The following is a 1,184-nucleotide window of genomic DNA, read 5'->3' as shown; positions in this document are numbered from 1 at the left end:
AATAATAATAATAATAATAATAATAATAATAATAATAATAATAATAATAATAATAATAATAATAATAATAATAATAATAATAATAATAATAATAATAATAATGATAATAATAATGATAATAATAATAATAATAACAATAATAATAATAATAATAGCAATAATAATAGTAATAATAGGAATAATGATAGCATTAATAAAACAGGGATAATAGTGATAAAATTGTTTTAAAGATTTGATATCAATGATACCAATCTTCAAATAATACCAATCGAATTTCTGATTCCTTTTGATTTAAATATTTATTAAATAACTCAATCAGGCTAGTAACCAAAATGAAATTCATAGCTAGAGTTATGCTAACACATTGATCTGATACATGGAACAAATGTTGTTATCATTCCCTTAATTTTAACCAAGCGGTAAATTAAAAGGAAAAATTAGGCTGCTAACATCATCAATATCATTCTCGAAAATTCTCCCCTCTCCTCAATTCTGCTCTTATCGTAGTTTGCTATCATATCATTGCAAACGAAAATATCCAATCTACCGCCTGCCATATCCACAGTTTCCAGTAAAAACTCATTGAATAGCTTCTTCTAAAAATAATGTAGTAGGTGTGAAATTTCGAATTAACTAATTAATTACAGTAATTTAAATCGCGAATCTTATTTTTTAATCTCTTATTTATCATTTTGGTTTTAACTGCTTGTGATAAAAACCTACTTCATTATCATATCATCACCTTTCGTTTTTTTTGCATTCTAAGTGTGACTTTCTAAGTATTTGCAAAAGTTTATATTTCACTTAGAAATCATTCTAACTAAAAATAGTAATTTTCTAAGTAAAGTGTAATGATTTTTATCATTCTAAATGATATATATTAATTTTTAGCATTAAATTTCGTTTTCAGTATGATTGACCTACCTGGTATTTCGTTTTTTTAAGGTTGAAATTACTTTTAAATAGCAATATTCATCAACACTAATGTGCAAATTAAATGCTTTTATGTCAATTGAATGTTGTTGTTATTTATTTTAATCAATTAAAAAGCAACCAAGATTTTAATTTCTTGAAAATTAAGTTTATATTGCTTTGTAGGGTGGGCGGATGAAATACGATTGCATGCTTGTTTTTTCTGTGATATGCTAGGAATGACTGAAATTTTTATTGCAATAAATTTAATC

General features: G+C 23.6%; 1 protein-coding gene across 1 annotated transcript; it reads right to left on the bottom strand.

The window, feature by feature from the left end:
• Positions 1–437: 437 nt before the first annotated feature.
• On the bottom strand, positions 438–596 carry LOAG_15564 (hypothetical protein; the record flags this gene model as incomplete). Its single annotated transcript, XM_003151052.1, has 1 exon — positions 438–596. A coding segment is annotated over one exon (159 nt), but the record flags the coding sequence as incomplete, so codon positions are not given.
• Between the last annotated feature and the right edge of the window lie 588 nt (positions 597–1,184).

The sequence above is a fragment of the Loa loa genome (assembly GCF_000183805.2).
Source record: "Loa loa unplaced genomic scaffold supercont3.236, whole genome shotgun sequence".
Classification (NCBI taxonomy): domain Eukaryota; kingdom Metazoa; phylum Nematoda; class Chromadorea; order Rhabditida; family Onchocercidae; genus Loa; species Loa loa.
The sequence above is the reverse complement of the archived record's forward strand: the minus strand, read 5'-3'. Positions and strand labels throughout refer to the sequence as shown.